The sequence below is a fragment of the Carex rostrata genome, chromosome 3 (assembly GCF_964058835.1).
Source record: "Carex rostrata chromosome 3, lpCarRost1.2, whole genome shotgun sequence".
In the NCBI taxonomy this organism is placed as follows: domain Eukaryota; kingdom Viridiplantae; phylum Streptophyta; class Magnoliopsida; order Poales; family Cyperaceae; genus Carex; species Carex rostrata.
The window spans coordinates 787463-806353 of NC_135920.1; the positions used below are offsets into that span (position 1 = coordinate 787463).

At 35.5% G+C, this 18891-nt stretch overlaps 3 protein-coding genes across 4 annotated transcripts; all 3 read right to left on the reverse strand.

The window, feature by feature from the left end:
- Positions 1-1113: 1113 nt before the first annotated feature.
- On the reverse strand, positions 1114-3321 carry LOC144552116 (Mitochondrial import inner membrane translocase subunit Tim17/Tim22/Tim23 family protein). Its single transcript, XM_078300226.1, has 4 exons — positions 3110-3321; positions 2932-3030; positions 2253-2357; positions 1114-1590 (listed from the first exon to the last, which is right to left on the reverse strand). Exons 1-4 carry the CDS (start codon positions 3195-3197, stop codon positions 1325-1327), a joined length of 558 nt encoding a protein of 185 aa, XP_078156352.1. The 5' UTR covers positions 3198-3321; the 3' UTR covers positions 1114-1324.
- A 1874-nt stretch (positions 3322-5195) lies between these two features.
- Positions 5196-9402, reverse strand: LOC144552026 (PLASMODESMATA CALLOSE-BINDING PROTEIN 1-like). Its single transcript, XM_078300134.1, has 3 exons — positions 9086-9402; positions 6080-6113; positions 5196-5666 (listed from the first exon to the last, which is right to left on the reverse strand). Exons 1-3 carry the CDS (start codon positions 9384-9386, stop codon positions 5411-5413), a joined length of 591 nt encoding a protein of 196 aa, XP_078156260.1. The 5' UTR covers positions 9387-9402; the 3' UTR covers positions 5196-5410.
- Positions 9403-13405: 4003 nt separating this feature from the next.
- Positions 13406-18513, reverse strand: LOC144552120 (NAD(P)-binding Rossmann-fold superfamily protein). 2 transcript variants are annotated; one of them, XM_078300230.1, is made up of 11 exons: positions 18208-18513; positions 17904-18046; positions 17333-17386; positions 16373-16453; positions 16088-16133; positions 15895-15989; positions 15718-15750; positions 15343-15477; positions 14626-14719; positions 14145-14227; positions 13406-13682 (listed from the first exon to the last, which is right to left on the reverse strand). In XM_078300230.1, exons 1-11 carry the CDS (start codon positions 18356-18358, stop codon positions 13650-13652), a joined length of 948 nt encoding a protein of 315 aa, XP_078156356.1. In that variant the 5' UTR covers positions 18359-18513; the 3' UTR covers positions 13406-13649. The 2 variants fall into 2 exon arrangements, with proteins under 2 accessions (XP_078156356.1, XP_078156357.1); XM_078300231.1 differs by lacking the exon at positions 14145-14227.
- Between the last annotated feature and the right edge of the window lie 378 nt (positions 18514-18891).

The following is an 18891-nucleotide window of genomic DNA, read 5'->3' on the forward strand; positions in this document are numbered from 1 at the left end:
AATTAATAAAAGCTGTTAAGTATTGATGGAATTAAATAAAACCAAATTATGTTGATAATTTATTTATTCCGCCACTCTTGGGGCACACTGGCACAGGTACCAGGGCCCAGGGGCACCTCTTCAGACTTCAGAGATGGGAAGAAAACCAAAAATTGTTGGTTGCAATTTTTGGGACCAGATAATGAAATCTAAATGCGAGGCATTTTTAGGTAATGGGGTGGGGGGATAAATAATGCATCCATCTGTTGTTGACTCCGGTCCCACTAATCAGCAATAGCGGAGAGAGAATTTCATTTTTTTGGCTAATCATTTTACAACACATCAAATTATTCGAAATTTGCAACGAGCTTGTGTTTAATAACTTTAAAGGAAATATGATGCATTTATATTACAAATTATATATATAGAATCAATTTATAACACATGTTTAATAACTTGGTTTTAAGAACTTAATAATTATTACTATTAGCCAGTTGACGATTACATGATTAGGTTTGAATTGAATTCTAACTCTGTATCATAAATTCCTGCTTTGTTATTATTATGTGGGGGTGTCATTTTCAGCACGTTCAGAAATAGCCAACAAATGTTAACTCATATCATCTTGAGAAAGGGGACTCATCTCTCTCATTTATTCATCGTTAACTCATATCATCTTGAGAAAGGGGAGATAGCACAGTTAGCAAGGAGAGAAGTCCTAAGGCTGTTAGTTATCCAAAGGTCGAGAGTTCAATTTTCCCTCACGATTTCACAACCTCTATGAAGGTTTTAAAAAAAAAGAAAACCCTCATATCATCTTATTTCGTATGCTCATCATCATCACTTTTTATCCTTTGGTATACTATGTACTAGATTTCATTTCTAACCTACCCCAACTTGATTGGGAATAAATGCTTGGTTGTTGTTGTTGTATGTGCTAGGTTTTTGTACAGAGATTTTGCTAGCTCATATATACTGAATGCACCAGTGCTTGTGAATGTGAGCATGATGACCACACTTTAATATTTTGAACTATTTATACCACAACTTCACCACAAATATACATGCACCAAGCATGCACATTTATTATTTCTCAAACACGCATACAGAGTATCAGGCAAAATAATCCAAAAAGGAGAAAATAGATTATTACAGTTTCTCCCTCGAATTTTCAGCAGGCTCACAACTCCAAGGATAGTTTTGCTGAAATTTTGAAAATGTCTGTTCCTCAGAGCAAAATTTGGGACTAGCGCATTCAGCAACCGTCATTCTTTGTTTTTCTATTTCACAAAATAAAGTTCAACTAAGTACAGAAGAAAAAAAAAGCTGGAAAGAAATTATGCGGCTATGATTCCTCTTTGCTGAATTTCCCTAAAGAAGCACGCTGTGCAATCAGTTGTTTGTCACGGGCTTGTTTCTTGGCAAGGGTTTCTTCATCCATGACTTGGATTGGAAACCACTCTGGCAGAGTTAGCCAGCTTCTCATATTTTCTGCGGTGAAATTCTCCCGTAATCTCTCCACATGGGGGCGTAGTTCCAGAGAAACAAAGTCTATTAAGGTCCCACCTGCCGCAAATAAGATTGCGTACCGAATTGCTCCAAGCTGTCCACCTGAAAAATGATTTGCTAACTGCTATTATTCTTTCTCCGTTTCTCCCTAATTTCAATTATTTAGATAAACTGTTTGGTATCTTGGATGGACATAGATGCAAATCAAACTCGTATTTTTCTACAACTGAATTGAACTGAGCCACAAAACTCCATGGTAGTATATAACAAATAAGGAAGTGACACAAGACAGGATTGCGGTTTGACCTAAGGCGTTATTCCTACCTTGGAGTAGTTCGGCTGCATCTAGTTTCACCATCAGTTGTACAATAAACTGCCTCAACTTGGCAAGTGGACAACAAAAGAGACAAAATAAGTTGCAAATAGGTTGCTGATTGGTATTGGCCAAAACTTTGACTGGTACATAAGGCACCAAAGAAGTATCACAATCTTGGCTCACTGACAATCTTTTGGTTTTTTTCACATTTTACTTGGTCATGTACAGTTTACTGCATTCAAATTATTTGACACTAAAACAGTAAAATAAAAAAAAAGTACAAGGAAAGGTGGCCGGCCTGCAATTGCGTACCATTTCTTTCCCCACTGGATAGAATTTGATATCTAAAATGTCATAACTGAACTAATGCTTATTGGATATGATGCAACAACAATAATCACAAATGCATAGATATATAACAAAATGCTTATGAAGAAAAAAAAAGAACCTTGAAATCGGCCAAGAATAGCACCACTTGTTAATCCACCTACCACAGAGTTCATCAAGTCATCCTTCTCAGCACGCCTCGCATCTCTCGCAAGCTCACGTGCACCTAAAATATAGTGTGGCAACAAAGAGATTCACTAGAGAATTGAGATTCAGCAGAATTGTAATGATAACTGGTACCATCTTTATTGATTTATGTCCGCATTTGGCCATGTATTGATGCTCTATGTACTAGCTTGAGCTCTCAACTAATATCAGTAGCATGATAGAGCAACAATTTAGGAAAGGAAAACATGGGGTGGTCGATCTAGTATTGGAGGCCATTTATGGTATTTATGGTATTCCTCATGTGTTGTGGGGGTAGATGGGCTAAAAGATGGGCTATAACAATTTTAGATAATAAAAGGGACATTTGAACAGGGTGATAAACACAAATTTTTCTTAGTTTATTGGAGCTTAATTGTGTATCTAGGCTAATTAAGGTAAATGAAACCTTATAAAAAACCACAACAATAAATCCCAAGAAAAATTTCAGTTAATATCAGTAAGAAATAAATATGTATAGTATCCCATAATTTAATCGTTACAGTGCGGTATCATACCTATTACCAAAACCAACTAAACCAAAAACCAATTACTGAAATTTCCGATAACGAGAAATAAATTAAAGAAAATCATACCACAATAGCAGCCAGCAACAACAGCTAAATTAGCAGCATATGAATAAGACAGGGCTCTCCGGTTCTTCGACATCAATCCATAACCTCCGCCTACCAAGCCTGTTTAACCAGTTTTGCGAATCAGACCCCAAAATTTTTAAAAACTTCAATTTAATTTGTTTTTTTTCAAGGATCTTACCAGCGAGAATGGTTGGGACGATGATGCGCTCCTTCCAGCCGTCAGACGACTGACTTGTGGCCGGGATCGTGTCGTCGGATGGCGCCATTCAGCACTGCGCGCCGCGCCGGAGCTCAGAGTCCGATTGGACTGGAGGGGAGAGAGGTCTGACTCTGCGGTAGTCGCGGCCGATGGTTGTTTATTGTTTTAACGAAAAATGAGAAAAAGCAGTCGTAGAATTGTTCATCTGCTCAAATCGAGTGTTTTAAATACACTCGGCCCATTTGGCCCAAAAAAAATATAGGCCTAGCACCTGGGCCGCAAAGCAGACTGTTACTGTTCTTTGCTGCTTATTTCTTTTGTCTTTTTCTTTTTAGGACAGGAACAGGATAACTGTTTCAGCCTTTCAGCGTGTTAGAGCATCATCTCTGAAATTAATTGCAGCTGTCAAATTATGTCTAAATTATTTGCAAAATGATTACATTTCTGAAATAAGTGGTAGATGCAAAATCCATGCAGTAGGGAAGAAGCATAGAGATAGAGTTGATAGCGAATGAAAATTGCTGTATCAATTCCTAAAAGTGAAATATTTCTGTATCAGAAAGTACAAATTGGAAATTGCAATGAGATGTAGACGCTCTTATCTAATGGCTTAGAAGCAGTTAAAAGTTTTGCAAATCTGCCAATTGGACGTGTCAGATTGCATGTGAATCAGATTACATCAAAATTCAAATCATTTTCAGAATTGGATAATTATTGGGTTAAGATACCTTCAGTCAGTTCATCTCAGGTTTAATCTAGAAACGGATTTTATGAAGAAATCAGATTTTACATAAAAATCAGATTTTAGAATCGGATTTGCAGAACTTTTTGTGGAAGAATTCGATTTTATGAATGTGATTCTTTTAAAAAAAAAATAGGAGTCATATCCTGATTTTGATATATATATATTAAGCCACTTTGAAAACAGCTGATCCAACGGTGACTTCTGATTTTACTGTTTTGTTAAGCCACCGTTGGATCAGCGATTTTCAAAGTGGCTTAATAAATAGTAAAAAAAATCAGAAAAATGTAAAATTTGGTCTCCAAGTACAATTTAATATGGAGAACAATTTGAATGATTCGGATCGACGTTTTGAACTTTGAAAATTGAAAAACAAATTGGTAGCACCAAAGCTCAAAAACTACCACTTTGATCTTAGCCAAACTCTATATATATTTGGTGAAAAGGCTCGTAGGCTAGCATTAAACAAAACAAAAAAAAAAATACGAGAGCTACAGTATTAGCAACATGCAAGCACAGAAAAAAAATTACATTTGGTACGTGCCCAAATTACATACCAGGACGCAGTGAACCTAATATACTGATTTTGATTTAGCAATGAGGTATTGATACTTATCATTTTTATATAAAATGAAATTTCCATCTATTTTCTGGCAAAGATGAAATTCTTCTAAAATAACAAGCAGGTTTTCTAACTTGTAATGAATGGATTTTTTTTTTTTTTCATTTTAAGATTGTCAGAGATCCTCCCTCTAATTTATTTTTATCATATAAAATCTCAGATCAATTAACTGATTTATTTTTCATAGTTAACTATTGCGATATTTAAATAATTAACAACACTGGACATTGTTATTTTCTTTTCATCATCCTTAAAGAATCTATGTATCAATGAAGCAATTGTTTTTTTTATCCCCCACCCCTCATCACATAATAACATGGTCCCTCAATTTATGGGATACTGATAAAAAAAAACCTCACCATAGAACAAAGTAATTTCATAGAAAAGTCTTTTACTATGAGGAAAGTCAAATGGTCAAGAAAAAAATATTTATAAATTAATTTTAATACGTTCATTTTTAATGATTTTTTATCCGCTTGAATTTATACTAAATAAATTCGAAAATTTATAAATTTGACATATAAACAGATTGCTTGTAAAGTAGATTAATTTTAACTGTTTGGATTCGTTGTTTAGAGTCCAAAAATTGGTGAGCTTAATATATAACACCCTAGTTCTACTCGATTTATATTATCTACCTAGCAACCGCCAATTCATCTAAGGTTATGTTTCAACAATCCCCCCTCTATTTTGTATCAAACCAAAACAAAGTTGCCAGAAAAATAACAAAACAATGAAGTAAACTAGGATCAACACCAGTACCCATTACCCTTTTCTCAACAAAATTGCCCAATGGATTTCTTACAAAGGAACAAACAAAAAATGAGAAGAACTCTACTTCAAAAAAAAAATTAATAATCTACTTCAAAAAATGAGAAGAACAGTGTCTAAATCTAACTTTCATTTCTCACCACTACTAAAATGACATTAATTGGAAGCAAAGACAAGTGCCTAATACAAGAGACAGAAAAAGGGAAGTATAAGAAGGGGTCATAATAGCTGAATTGTAATCAGGTGGACTGAATCCACCAAAACCAGGAGTGCTGGTCCCTGTACCGGTACCGGTACCTGTACCAAAACCAGGGCTGTAAGGAGTGGTACTTGGTGTTGTCCCAGGTGTAGTTATTGGGGTAGTAGATGGGGGTGGCAGGTTGGTCGTACTCCCTGCAGCGCTGAAACAAAACAAAATACACAAAATATAAAAGGTAGGTTATTTGTGTATGCTGTCATAAAGAAAAACATGTTTAATCAAACCTTGTATCAATTATCTTGTAATATTTCAAACATTGTATCAGTTCAATTTCAATCCTTCACTTTTTCTATTTTCTTTGTAAATTATGAAACAAATTAACTCTAGGTCTTAAATGCAGACAAAAAGATGAATGACCACACAAAGTTGGAAACTTGGAAGATGGTATGAACTAAGAAACTTAATCTTGTATGAATCAGCATATATAACCGAACAGTATTTAATTGTGTCATATATGCAAAGTGGTTGGCATTTGTAGTATTATGACCAAACAAAAAGAAATATTAATTTCACGGACACGGTACAGTACATGACAAGTAGGAGAGGATTGATTACCTTGCAGATGAAGGATATGTGCATGAGCCATAACCTGCATGTCATTAAACCACTTATTAACAAATACTCCTTTTGTAGATATAGAGCAGAACAAACATCTACTAAACTCGCCATTTGTAATCTTCACACATAAATGAATTCTTTGAAAAGAAAAAAAACAGAAATTAATACGCATGCACTTATGCTTCTCAATAAACGAATTTATATATATGGATGCACCTTTTGTTCCATCTTGATAAGACTAACAAAGGTCATTTCCTTTATTATTATATCAAATCAAAACAACAGAGATATATCTGTTGCAATTCTTCAGAGAAAACACAAAAAGGCTTGCTTAAAGAAAAAAGGATACAAGCCAATGGCATGGCATATTTAATAATTAATATGAATGGTTCTGGAAAATACCCATCTGTTTAAAAGCTTCTAATTGTTTGCACTTTGGTTGATCATCCCATTTTCTTAAGCTTCTAATTATTTGAAAAGGTATTGTCAAGTTAAAGCCATTAGTAATGGATCCCATCCCATTTTCTTAAGCTATGCTGGTGGTTCATTTTCTCAAGTGCCCAAGTTCTAAGGTGAAAATTGGGACGGAACAACTGGAATTCTAGAGCAAGTCTCTCGAAGAAGGTTTGAGATGGTTTATTTTTTCTTTTGGATTCAAAATCCACTAGCAAATAGATTGTTCTTTGGACATACTTTTGCTGTCAGCATAACCAAAAAATGTAGTAGTAAATTTCACTAGAGGTTATCGCTCTTCATCCCTCACACACAAACACACACACACACCCCACACCCCACAATCCCATATTTGAAATAATTTCATAGTTTGCAAGAATCATAAATTGAACAAATGAACAATATCTTGATACATGGTGTGTAGTTGAGGACCTGGACCTCACAAACTTGGGGTATCTTATTGAAATGGATTGAATCCTGACTGTTTGCTAGGAATCTCAACACTGCATGTTTGTTAAAAATCAGCCCGTGTGTGAAAACAGACATTGCTGATTGCATGATTGACCATTCAAGTTTTGAGCTAACTCAGCAATCAGCAGATACATACTCATAGTTGAGTAATTTAACCTAAACAAAATTATGCATGTTTACTTCCATGTTGTCATTAATTCCATAAGTAGACTCCATCTGACTGATTATATATTCTGATGTCAGCATATGCATAAAATCTGACAAAAATTACCAGATTGTATGAATCTCTGTACTTCTTTTTCATTTCTATACGGAAATACTGAGATTTTATCCCTAGCTCTTAAATTTAAAGTTGGGCTGTTTATGCTTTGTAATGTGATGAGTAGTTTGGTATTGGTTCGGTTAAATATACAGAGAATCCATCTTGGATTCTCTCCAAAGGATCCTCTGAATCATCTCGGATTTTGAGTTATTACTGTTGAAATTAATGTTTTTGGAAAAAGAAAAAAAAAATATTAAATAGGCCAATTAGTCATATGGTTAGATGAATGTATTTGAAGTTTTTAGATAGATTAATTGTTTATGTTTTCAAAGATCATGTTGGAGAGTGCATTTAGGCACTTGGTATTTGAGTTGTGTTTAATTATATTTATGTTCTTGGATTTGTAAAAGGCCACCATATGGCCTATAAATAGAAAGTATGTCATTTGTAAGAGTATCTCAACATAATAGAATAAAATTTCTGCATAAGAGTTCTTCTCTTTTCTCTTTCTCTCTTCCACTAAAATACTAAACAAAATAACATAGGTCTTGAATAGGCCAACAATTACTGTGTGTTCTGGTGGTTGATTAAGAGAAAGAGCATATGTGTTTTGCTCTGTAATGTCTGCTCTACTTATGGTCATCTTTTGCTACTGTTACATAGAGGTAGCAGTATGGGATTAAGTAGGGGGTATTGGTTAACAGGTCAATGTGGTCAGGGGCGAAGTCGGATCTTCAGACTATGGGAGTTAAACATGAATGGAGGTCAAGTATAGTAATTTTTTATACTGCGAATGGGGGTCAATTTGACAGTTCTATAGCATTTTCTGCTAAACTATATAAAAATTTACTAATAAACACAAACTAAATTTTTTCAAAATAAATGGAAGTCAATTAACCCCATTTACAGTGTGTGCTTCCGCCTCTGAATGTGGTTGTAACTTAACAATCAGTTTCATCTAATGGAACGGGCTCTTATGCCTTTTTTTTATTTAGAAAAAAAATCTCAGATTTTGAGTTTGTCCAAAATCGAACCGGCTAAAGAATTCGGACCCAATCAGAATTCACGAGACATATTAATAAAGAGCCGACAACTTTTAAAATTCTATAACATACTATTTGAATTTAAACTCAAAATTTGAATCACCCCACGTACAAAAGTGGGTTTCAAAAAAAAAAAAAAAAAGTAACGCTCCAACCGAAGTCATAGAAATGTTAAAGCTCTACAATTAGAGACTGGTGATCATCACCAATCCGGAGGATTCAAAGCCTTGGGAATTGCTCTCCGTCCCACAACGGGTAGAACTCAATTCCTCTGTTTATAGTTTATAGTTTATACCAATCCGCCACCTCAAAATGAACATTTGTCGGACCAGATTTCCTATGTTTCATAATCGCACAATATTTACCAAATCCACAGTGGGACCCAACATTCAGCAATACAACAGAAGGTAAGCCGGTGACAGGAAAGACCGAATAAGAGCCGTTATTTAGTACATCAGAATTTATTTTTTAAAATTCCTAAGCTCACCCCCACAAAAGCTAATGAAGTAAAAGGAACTAAACCCACGATTTTCTACGGGATCAATAGCATAAATTAAAAATAAAAAAAATAATAATAATTCTGGCGATATAGAGTCTAGTCAGTCTGCTTCAAAATTGATCATTACAAATAAAAATAAAACGGATAAACAATGCCCATGCACTCGGAGCACGTGCATCTTCCCAGCTAAAACTCAACAGACAAGTGGGCCCATAATATACTCCGAGGGCAGGTAAAAACTGCGAGAGAGTTAGAGAGAGGGGGAGAGAACTTACTAGGATCAGTAACCGTCACAACGGCAGCGCCCCCAAAGTCGCATGCACCCGGCGCAGCATTAGACCTCTGGTAGTAGCTGTTGAAAGCGTATGAGGCGTGCGCTTGCAAGGTATTCGGGAGGTAGCAGAGACTTGAGCTTTGAATCGGTGCGCAGTCTGCCAACCCAGGCCCGCACGCGTAGTCCAGCGCCAACTGGAGCGCCGTCTGGCTGGTACCGCTCTTACAGATGCACCACGTGGCACCCTGTGCCAGGTCTTCTGTGAGAAAAACTGTCAGGAGAAGGAGAGTAACCAAGAGCATTTTGCTCTCAGAAAGAAGGGGGCGATGAGTAGAGTCTGTGTGTGTGTATATGAGGAGGGAATATTGAAAAGGAAGGAGAAGGAATGAAGGATGCCGTTTGCTTTCTTTTCTTTTATATTATACTTTTCTTTTGTTTTCTTTTTTGCTCTTTTCTTTGAATTCGGATTTTGCTTTTTCTGACCTTCTTTTCTTTTTGAGTGGAGATAGACTGTCTGTATCTTCACTGTCCCCACCGCTACTTTGACTAGGATGTACAAAATTCTGACGTGGCCATATTATATTCTTTCATCCTATTTTCGTAAGGAAAATATTCATGAGAATAGTTAATTAGTTGCCAACTACGTTAGATGAACTTTTTTTTTTTTTTGTTCAAACTCTATATTTATGTTACATATAATATATATGGCGTAAACGTCTATAAATATTTAATAAGATATTAAAATCAACCCACAAAACTAAGAATGCTATTTAATTACTAATTATTTACTCGATATTTTCCTAACTTTTATTATTTACGTAGCTTAACTAATTACGAGATTTATGAGACATGAAATACACGTGGAGAAATCTTCTGCCACATCATCCGTGAGTAAAACATCGTAGAATGATGTACGTCAAAAGTTGCTTAAGAAAGAGTTATCACTTGCCAGAACAGAGACATTGCGGATTCTCGCTGCTGCACTGCCCTTGTTTTATTGAATAATTACAATTCAAGACCGAGGTTGACCAACTCGCCTGAGTCGAGACAGGGTTAATATTGGAAACTTTTAGATTTTCTATTGTGCGAGAATTTCGGCGTAGTATGAACTTTGTGACCTCTTCAACTCAAAAAAAAAAAAAAAAAAAAAAAAAAAAACTTTGTGACTCGACATGATAATTGGGACGGGAATCCCTGACGTGGACGACGGCTATCGTGTTTCGCGATACGTTGCTGCCGTATAAACTGACACGTGGCAAGAGAGGGGGAGCGAGCGTGTCGCGTTGCTTTAATTAGTAGTTCCGTAATCCGTAGTAGTGGGAACAAGGAGATCACATCCTCTCCAATACCTGATAAGAGAATCTTTTACCATTACTAGATCTGGATCGTTCTTTTTAATTTGGCACGAATCTCAAAGCCCAATAATACTGCCTCTGTGGTGATCCGAATTCCAAACTGGTTGAGATTTAATCTCAAACCGTAAAACGAGGTAATCCTCTGCAATACCTGAGAGGATGCGGATTCGGAAACAAGTCGAGAATAATTGAGGAGCTGTAAAATTTGCTGTTACCCTTCATCGATTGGAATATCTTTTCTTGTTATTATTCTTTTTTCTAAAAAAGTTATTCGAACACCTCGAGTTTAAAACGTTATATGTTATATGTGTTGTGGATATTAAATTTCAATTCATTCTCAATATTTTATTACTATTGGAATTATTTTAGATGACTTTTCGATCGATCCTGAATTTTGTTTGTCTTTTAATTTGTCTCCCATGCATGGCCATTGAATTGTGGCCGTCTTCTCGATGTGTTCCCGTCGGCCGTGGAGACGTGGAGTCGAACGACTTGGTGCGCCACTCTAAATTCTGCTGGAGTGCACTGTTCTGTACCTCCTCTCCGCTCGATCTCTCCCTTCTCTTATCCCTCTCTCTACATCTCCCTCTCCGATTCACAAAATTCAAAGACTGTGGAGGCCAAGGCCAAGGCGCACTGCACTCTTCTCATCTCTCCGTCGCCCATTAATTGCTTGATATGTGAGTTGATTATTGATTAAATTGCTTGGAAATTTCTAGACCAGAATCATAGCGCTTTTCTGATTTACACACTTGTTACTTGTTCATATCACTTGGACCAAATTTTAAATTAATTCTAATGAAATGATTTCAAGTATTCCTCACATGTATCAATGCATTATTGGTTCTGCTATGTGACCGCATGCATTAGAACGATTGTCGGTCTACTCTGTTGTAAAGCATGGTTAAGATCACCACAAAATTAAGCTTTATACTCGATACTTTTTGAGTTTCAATAATCAGCTTAAGGTAAAGACACACAGGGTAACCAGTTTGGATTTGAGCTCCAGGTCGTTTCACTTTGCGATTTCTCTTGTCGATTCCACGATAATCTGAAGCCGTGCAAACGAAGCCTCTAGATGTGATCTGACCTTTTGTTCTAAAATACTTTCGAACATCAAAACTCATTTTCCTTCCTAGCATTTTCAGAATTTCCACGCATTTTCTAATGTATCAGAATACATATCCACATGAGTAGAAGCGGAGGCGAATCCACGTTTAATGAATGGTGGTCAATTGACCCCATTCATTTTCAAAAAAAAATTTATATATATTTATACTCTATTTTAATATAGTTTAAACTAAAATATTATAAATAGTGTGAAATTGACCTTCATTCATAGTATAAAATTTTTATATACTCTGACCTCCATTCAAGTTAGAAGAATTGGTTTGACCACTCAATTTGATTTCATTAAGAAATTCCATCTCACAGAAGAATCATTTTATATGATTAGTAAATGAGTAGGTAACAAAAGAGATTTTGGCAGTGAAAAGAAAAGGAAGAGAAACGGAAAAAAAAATAGTAGGAAATCAAAATTATTCCCAGACCGGTGCGTACGCCCTGTCCAAGCGAAAAAAACTAGTACCTCATGCGTACGCGCCGTCCAATATAAAAAGGAGGACGGTTCAAATGCCTCCATGTTTTTGTGCCTCCATCTCTCTCTATTATTTTTAAAGTTCAAACAGTCGATCTGAACCGCTCAATCTAACTTCCATACTAAAATATGTTTGGAGACCAAATTTTATATTTTTAAGAATTTTTTTACTATTTTTTTAGATAGATACAAAAATACTGTTTTTAGATGGTTTAGATTTACTGATTTTGTACCTATCTAAAAAAATAGTAAAAAAATTCCTAAAAATATAAAATTTGGTCTCCAAACATATTTTAGTATGGAGGTTAGGTTGAGCGGTTCGGATCGACTGTTTGAACTTTGAAAATAATAGAAAGAGATGGAGGCATTTGAACCCTCCTCTATAAAAAGAGAATAAAAAGATGACAAATACTGCAAAAACTAGTTTCACTTTTAATCTTACCATCGTATTAAATTATTTTCCCCCATTTGAGAATGTCTCTGGTATGAGTATGACAGCTGGTCCGACCTCCGACGAGTCTCAGCAGAATCTATATTAAAATTTGAAACACCAAAAAAGATAAAAACCCAACGCCAAATAGCAGCAATTAAGGTGAAGAGACTTGGGAGGTGATTAAAATTTCTTCCTCCGACTCCGGACAAAAGGACACCTGCTAATTATTATTTTTGACAATGTTAATTATTTATACTTAAATTTAGTTTAAATAAGATTGGAGATACAAAATTAAATCTATAGATATAGTATAGTCGAACAATCATGTTTGGTACGATTTTGATAGCGGAAAACCAACGAAGTAACTTTATTAATTAAGTAGCAAATAGTAGATAATTTTGGGACTCACTCATCCTAAACACAGCATTAAGCTAAGGCAAATAAAACTAAAAACCTAATCTGTCATATCTCAAAAGGCCTATTTATAGATAAAGAAAAACTAGCCGTTACAAAATCTTGCAAAATAAGGGAATAAACCAACAGGATTCAATTCCACATTTGTTACTTGTTAATTCCTTGCCAAATCTGTCTGCATTTCCATTATCAATTAGCTGCACCAGATTTGAATATTGTTCGATAACACATCAAAAACTATAATTTTCAAACTGTTGGTAGGTAGTTTTGCACACACGTTTATAAGAAAACCTGACCTCTAAAAAATGGTAAGACGAAGATTCGATCCACAACATGTGGGCCCAATTGGTTGCCACATTTAGCAATTACTATGTAGGAATTAGGAAGCCATCTCAAACTGTCTCAACAGATAACAGTAATGACCAAGATGTTAAGCTCGAAGCATTGAAGATCTACGCTTTGGTGATCTCCAACTAATTTAAGATCCAATCCTAGGGCTTTGAAATTAGACACTAATTGCTATGATATTTAAAATTTTATTCGACAAAAAGGAGTCAAGATGCAATGCATAAATATGTTCCTAAAGGACCAAAAAAACCATCTATAGTTCAAGCAGCCTCTTTCAACCCCTCAACTAAGATTAAATCTTAAACAAAACAACACATCATCCAGACTTGAGAACAACTTGATATCACCCCCCCCCACCCCCCCCCCCCCCACCAATGAGTAATTGCTCCAAGAGCAGTCTTCACTAGTCTCTCACCTCTCACATTACCATTCCACCATCAATTGTGAGAACCTGCACCATTAAATAAAATCAAAATCAAAATTTTATATAGGGTTTTTTTTTTTTTTACAAAACCTGGCAATGGCTACAAAAAGACAGCTCATCATCCAAAACTGGTACGTACCACCATTGAAATTGGCATATATTGCACAAAGACTACATGTGTGTAATCCCAGGACTATTAAAGGAAATGTACCATATGAATGGGGCATCGAAACATTTATTTTAGTTCCATCACTTTTTTGCCACATTTGGACAATGATTACATTAGGATTTAGAACAACAATCAACTTGGATATTGATCATCTAGAACTCCTAGATAAATGATAAAGTTACCAAACCAAAGCTCAAATCGATCCTCATTTAGAGATTAAAAGCTATGAATGTTAAAGAGCACTAAATAATATTCTTGCATTTTGTAAAGCAACACGAGTATGCTTAAAAAATGTATGTACAGCAAAAGCACCATTGTACCTGGCCAGTGATGTATCCAGCAGCCGGATTAAGTGTCAGAAACTCAACCAAGCCTGCCACATCCTCTGGTTGGCCAAACCTCCCTGAAATTGCATTTTAATTTTGAAGATGCAAATTTACTTCTAAAAATCCATTCAATATACATGTAACAGATTCCAAGTAAGTAACTTCAGTGACTGACATTTGCAACCAAATGTGGTATCATGATTGGTTTGACCTCCCAGTTATCACCCTATGATGTCAGTTTTGCTACATTTTGCCACCGAATGTGGTATCATTATTTGCCACCAAATGTTGCAAGTCGGAAGGTAAATTGGGAAAAAGTGTGTAAAATTAAAACACAGATTGTGTCCGCATGGTCAAGTTAAACTGAGGAATATGATAAAAAAACTAACCGCTTGGGCTTAATTGGGCCTGACTGCATTTCTATGTGTACTAACACCAAACAGGCAAAATACAAAATTGCAATCCTTGATATTACCTAATGGGATATGCTCCAAGTACTTCTTTTCAACTTCCTCTGAAAGTTTAGCAGTCATGTCTGATGCAATAAATCCAGGTGCCACTGCATTAACCTAGAGTAGAGTTGCAAGTGATTATTCCTGGTAAAATTCAGTTGATCATTCATAACAAATGAAAGTCATGACAGGTTTCCCACTGTACTGATCAGATCTTGACTACTGATTCTCTAAGTATGGACCTGTTGATATGGAGGCCGCCTGTTAGGCTGATTCATAGTCCTTTATAGGTTTTTTGCCATTTTTATTGGCTTGTTTGGTGTCAACTTGCAAAATTGCTTATTGCATGAAGGCACAATTACATTAAACTATAGCTTGCTTGACCTTTTGGGGCTACCAAATAAAAGTGTTCATTGCATTTTAAAGACCGAGTGGTAGTTGAAATTATTTGGGGTTTATCTGACCAATTTTGACACCACCAACAAAACCAATCAGGTAGATTGCATGGCCCACTACAAGCTTGTGCAAAGCCAAAAATGGAATTGTAATGTTAAATGCAAAACAAATTACAATTATGTTTTTTCCTCTTGTTTTCTTTTCCCCACTATAGAGGGTATGTATGTTGGTGGAATCTAATCCAGCAGGTACAGCAGCAATTGCAAAAAATTTAGTTGAAAGATTATTCTCACATGTATGTCTCAGTGGCAATTGAAAATTAAAGTTGATTAGATTAAGCTCACAGTTATGTTTCGGCTGGCGTATTCTTTTGCAACGGTTTTTGTAAAACCAATTACTCCAGCTTTGGCTGCACTATAGTTAGCTTGACCTATGTTTCCAGTGAGACCCACAATTGATGCAATGTTCACAATTCTACCCTGAAAAATAATACTTGAAAATCAGAATTGATTAACAAACATAAACCGTCTTTAGACCCTATCTCGGAAGACTTATTCAACCTTCTTGGAAATTTTTTAATGATAAACCATCAGTTGCTGACATATATATGGAAAGAGGGTATTTTAAAATCTTAATGGAGAGGAGAGTGCAAAATGATACCAGTCCCGTGAATGAAAACCAGATTTAATGAATTCAGGAAAGCTATGTAACACCAATACCTTTCTCTTCTTCATCATAATTTTTGTAGCAGCCTGTTCAAAAGAAAAAGATAAAACTTTATTTATCATGCATAATTGAAATTTATTTTAGATAATAGTTCAACTGCTTTTTCGAAAAAAACGGTATGTAAGATACACAACTGACTACTTCAGAAAAAAGATAAGATAAACCACCACCTGTGTACAAAGGAAGACACCAGTGAGATTCAAATCTATTACATCTTGCCATTGTTGTTTCTTCATTCTCATCAATAACGTGTCTCTTGTAATTCCTACATAGAGGCATAAACTACAACTTAATATATATATTTTTTTTTTGTGAGGAAAAGTTCTGGTTAATATAAACAACTGCTAAGTAAGATGAACAAACCTGCATTGTTGATCAATATATCGATAGTTCCCCATGTATCAACAGCCTAAAAGAAACAGAAACAAAAGTTAGCATTCAGAATTATAAAAGATTGGATAAACCGCAAGTTGAGTTTATAATACTGAATACAAATATCACACAGATATCTAGAAATCAAAATTTATATTCCTTAATTGGGTTATGCACTCAGATTGGTTTGTTCTTTCACACTGTTATCTGGTTTTAAAAAAACTGGTGATTTATTTGCCTACTTCGTTATTCATATTAAAAAAAGATTCTGCTTACAGCTTTCATCATAGCTTCCACATCACCTTCTTTGGAAACATCTCCTCCAAAGGTAATAGCTTGACCTCCCAATGCCTCAATCTACCACAAAAAATTCAAGATGTAAACCAATGAAAGGAAAAAAAAAATTATATATATGTATATATATAGCAGATAAACTAATGCTCCTTAACAAAAATGCACTACTTCTAGCAGGTAAAACATTCATTTGTGGAGTTTAACATTTGTAGCATTCCATCTTAGGTTTATCAGTTATCAAAAATTATTTTGTAGTTATGAAAGGGTCGACGGAACCTATACATATATACTGAAATATTTCTACAGAGTTGTATAGGTTCTGGAAAAATTACTGGTAACTTTAGATTTGAAATTTGTTCCTTTTTGAATTCTTTCTAGCCTTCTTATTATTTATCTCATGTACAAATTGCAACTAGTCATTCATTAACTAAGTAGATAACTAGAACTAAGCAATGCTTTGGTGCAAAGAGCATGGAAGGATTGTACAAATTGTAACTAGTCATTCATTAACTAATTTTGTGTCATTGTCATTATTAATTCTTTCTTTGCTAATTGCTTTGCTTCACAGAGTGGATGATATTGATCCGGCTCTAAGAAGGCCAGGTCGGTTTGATTCAGAAGTTGAAGTCTCTGTTCCTACTTCTGTTGAAAGATTTCAAATTCTCAAGGTCTGATTTGCTACTTATTTTCAAAATTGTAGCTTTTGGATTATACTTAGAAGGTATAAAAGATGGTGTTTAATCAATTCTTAAACTTCCGTATAAATATAATTAAAATAATAAAAAGTAATATATATAATAGCTGTATCGTATCCTAGATTTTTGAAAATTTCCATATCGCTGTATCGCTGGATACGATACATATCGTATCCGATACAATACCTGTACCCGTATCCATGCAACATAGATTATAACATATTATAGAAGTGAAGAATGAGCATACTTCTTTGGAGACATCTTCTGCCTCCTTAGATGATCTTGCATAATTTACAAGGACCTGTGATGTAATAAAATCATAAAATATTAAACATGCAGAAATTTACCACCATATAATTGAGAATTACAGTACCAGAAATTGTTTAAAACCTGGTATGACCAAGTTTTGTAACTGTGTTATTAAAAAAGAAAAGAAAAAGGTTCTATATTTGTGTGATTACTGTTTATTCAGTGGTTTTATACAACTATTGTTTATCTTTCTGATTTTGCGATATACTAGTTTTAGTCAATGTGAATGGTCAAAGATTATCGAACTCGGATACCAAATAATTGGGTCAAGGCCTTGTATTAGGAGCTAAACATACCACTGCCACGCCTGATTGCACTGACAAATTTGGTACCATTCAGTACCTGAGGTGCTTACCTAAGACCCAATTCATCAAAAAGCACCAAATATATGCAAACAAACCAAAGATAGAACAAAAATCCTAAACTCCGTAAAATCAATTCAGAACCAACAGATATACTACTGATCATCACGCTGATGGCACACGGCAGTAGAAATTTTAAAGACCAACCTTGCACCCAGCTTTACCCAAAGCCAATGCAACAGCTTTTCCGATACCCCTTGAGGCACCCGTCACAATTGCAACTGGAGGTTCCACCTTTACTGCCTCTTGAACTAAGGCATTCTCAACAGCGCTAACATGAGTAGTTACACCTGCATACATAATCCTTCAATGAATTCACAGAAAATACAATGATCCGAGTTCAAAATTTTAAATTGAACAAAAGACGAGCTTGTTTTGGACAATGAAAGAGCTGAATTTCAAGCTGGCTCCAAACCAACTAATACACGCCCAGACAGTAAAAAATACTCACTTGAGAAGGTTGATGATCTGTCCGATCTGAGAGAAGCTCGGACAGCATTAGGTGACGGGAGGCTAACGAACGACGCAGATCTCCTGGGAGATGCAATGGTGGCGCGACTAGTGATCGCTGGAGAAGTGCAGGTGAACGAAGCAACCGCCATGAGAGGTTTAAAGAGATGGAGCTTAGGGTTTAGAGATAGTAAGGTCGCCAGAGAGGAAGAGAGGGAGTTTAATAGAGAGAGATTGGTTGGGCGGAGGAAACAATGAAAGCTTAGTTGGATCGGGTGAGAAACGGTCGTCAGTATTTAGAAATCTCGGTTAAGAGAGGTAATTCTTAAATCTTACGCTCTCATCGGATTTTTTTTTTAAATAATATTTCTTTAAATTATTTGAAGCAGAACAAGCCTCTGTTGGAAGGATTTTTGAAAATTAGCTTACACCGGTCCTAGAAACCGGTAGAGTCAACATTTACCCCACCATAGATATACTGCACTAAATACCACACGAAACATCTCCACCGTTCCTGTGGACCGGTGTAGGTTTGAATTTGCATGATTTTTTTGGATTTGTGTGACTTTTTGGTATTTGCGTGACTTCAAAAAATATCTCAAACTTTGCGTGACCTTTTGGAGTCTCTCAACCGTTTAAATAGTTTTGCACGAATCTCAAAGCAAAAATAATACTGGCCCCTGCA

Coding starts and splice junctions, on each gene's coding strand:
- LOC144552116 (XM_078300226.1), bottom strand. CDS start 3,197: ATGGCGCCATCCGACGACACGATCCCGGCCACAAGTCAGTCGTCTGAC. Junction 3,031..3,109: donor CGTCCCAACCATTCTCGCTG/GTAAGATCCTTG, acceptor CTGGTTAAACAG/GCTTGGTAGGCGGAGGTTAT. Junction 1,591..2,252: donor TATTCTTGGCCGATTTCAAG/GTTCTTTTTTTT, acceptor ATCATTTTTCAG/GTGGACAGCTTGGAGCAATT.
- LOC144552026 (XM_078300134.1), bottom strand. CDS start 9,386: ATGCTCTTGGTTACTCTCCTTCTCCTGACAGTTTTTCTCACAGAAGAC. Junction 6,114..9,085: donor TGTGACGGTTACTGATCCTA/GTAAGTTCTCTC, acceptor AATGACATGCAG/GTTATGGCTCATGCACATAT. Junction 5,667..6,079: donor ACATATCCTTCATCTGCAAG/GTAATCAATCCT, acceptor GTTTTGTTTCAG/CGCTGCAGGGAGTACGACCA.
- LOC144552120 (XM_078300230.1), bottom strand. CDS start 18,358: ATGGCGGTTGCTTCGTTCACCTGCACTTCTCCAGCGATCACTAGTCGC. Junction 17,387..17,903: donor TGGGTAAAGCTGGGTGCAAG/GTTGGTCTTTAA, acceptor ATTACATCACAG/GTCCTTGTAAATTATGCAAG. Junction 15,990..16,087: donor TATATTGATCAACAATGCAG/GTTTGTTCATCT, acceptor GCCTCTATGTAG/GAATTACAAGAGACACGTTA.